The sequence below is a fragment of the Hemicordylus capensis genome, chromosome 3 (genome assembly GCF_027244095.1).
Source record: "Hemicordylus capensis ecotype Gifberg chromosome 3, rHemCap1.1.pri, whole genome shotgun sequence".
NCBI classification, from domain to species: Eukaryota; Metazoa; Chordata; class Lepidosauria; order Squamata; family Cordylidae; genus Hemicordylus; species Hemicordylus capensis.
In genome coordinates, this window is record NC_069659.1 from 10,118,904 (window position 1) to 10,120,197 (window position 1,294).

The following is a 1,294-nucleotide window of genomic DNA, read 5'->3' on the forward strand; positions in this document are numbered from 1 at the left end:
CCCATGTACCCCCCTCCAGCAGAGTTTCCAGACCCCTGTCTCTGCCATACACCTTATTTGGCCCTTCACTTGATAAGCACTCTGCAAATAGCCGTTTCTCCAGTCTCATGACCCTCAGGAAAACTGTGGCATGGACCAATTTCACAAACAGAGGCCAGATGAGGAAATGTTCTTCTGTGCAGCCTTCCCAGACTTGGCTGAGTTCTCCCTGGGCCAGGCACGCTCTTTGCCAAAAGCTCTTGGGAGATTTCCATTGAGCACCAGCCTGGATCACTCAGTATCCTCTCTCTTCTTATTGGCCAACAGAAACATGAGCACTCAAATGCCCAGCTGGGGGCAAGTGGCTGATGTAGGCAAAAAGGTTCTGGGAGCGAATTCTGCTCTGTAAATAAAATCATACTGCTACCCAAGAGCAAGGAACTGGCAAAGTTTTGGAATTCACAGGAATCTGGTTTTGAGTGGCTGGGGGAGAAAGGAGTTGCTTTGGCATGAAGCCATCAAAATCATGCTTCCCAACCCTGGCCAAGCTTTGGTTTTGCTTTATAAAGTGCCACCAGGAAGGCTGGAAGCTATGACTACTCAGAGCTAACCTCTAGAATTTAGTGCGGCCTTGAAAACCAAAGAAGCTTCAGAGCCAAAGAAATTCTCTCCTCATCCTCATCATGGAAGGGTACTTCTCTGCTGTCCACAAGATGGAGCAAACAGTGCTGTTTCCCAGCCTCCTCCAAGGGGTCACTCTGGAAGAGCAAGACGACACGCCTGAAGCCGGCTGCAGAGACAAAGACCTGTATGAATGTTTCACACTGCTGAAGTCCATCAAGATGGTGGCGGAAGGCGGCTTGGCAGCTCTCGGTCATCAGAATCACAGCATCAGCACCAGCTTCGGAGAAGAGGAGAGTCCAGAGAAGGCTGATCTTGAAGGACTTTTTCACTACCATGTGTCTGGCTTACACCAAGTCCTCACCCATTTAACGAGGAGAGCCAAAACAATGACCTCCAAATACAAGGACATCATGGGGCAGATCTACCAGAACGAAATGTCTCTCCACTGGTGAAATGCATATTACGAACTGCACAGGTGAGTCTACTCACTTGATGCACACCTGGCTTGCCTTCCCCCTCTCCTGACGTTTCTCCCTTGGGACTCTTCTCCAAAAGAACCTGGGGTGGTAAAAATCATGCATTCACTACTGTTGTCTGTTCATACTACAGTCCCAAAATCTTTAACAGAAGAAATGCTGTAGCCCTTCTTTCCTTCCTACATACGTACATAGAGCTGCCTTATACTGAGTCA

At 48.6% G+C, this 1,294-nt stretch overlaps 1 protein-coding gene across 1 annotated transcript; it reads left to right on the top strand.

The window, feature by feature from the left end:
* Positions 1-662: 662 nt before the first annotated feature.
* On the top strand, positions 663-1,055 carry THRSP (thyroid hormone responsive). Its single transcript, XM_053305105.1, has one exon. It carries the CDS (start codon positions 663-665, stop codon positions 1,053-1,055), a length of 393 nt encoding a protein of 130 aa, XP_053161080.1.
* The last annotated feature ends 239 nt before the right edge of the window (positions 1,056-1,294 follow it).

What these genes read in the sequence shown, in the direction of transcription:
- THRSP (XM_053305105.1), top strand. Translation starts at nt 663, where the DNA reads ATGGAAGGGTACTTCTCTGCTGTCCACAAGATGGAGCAAACAGTGCTG.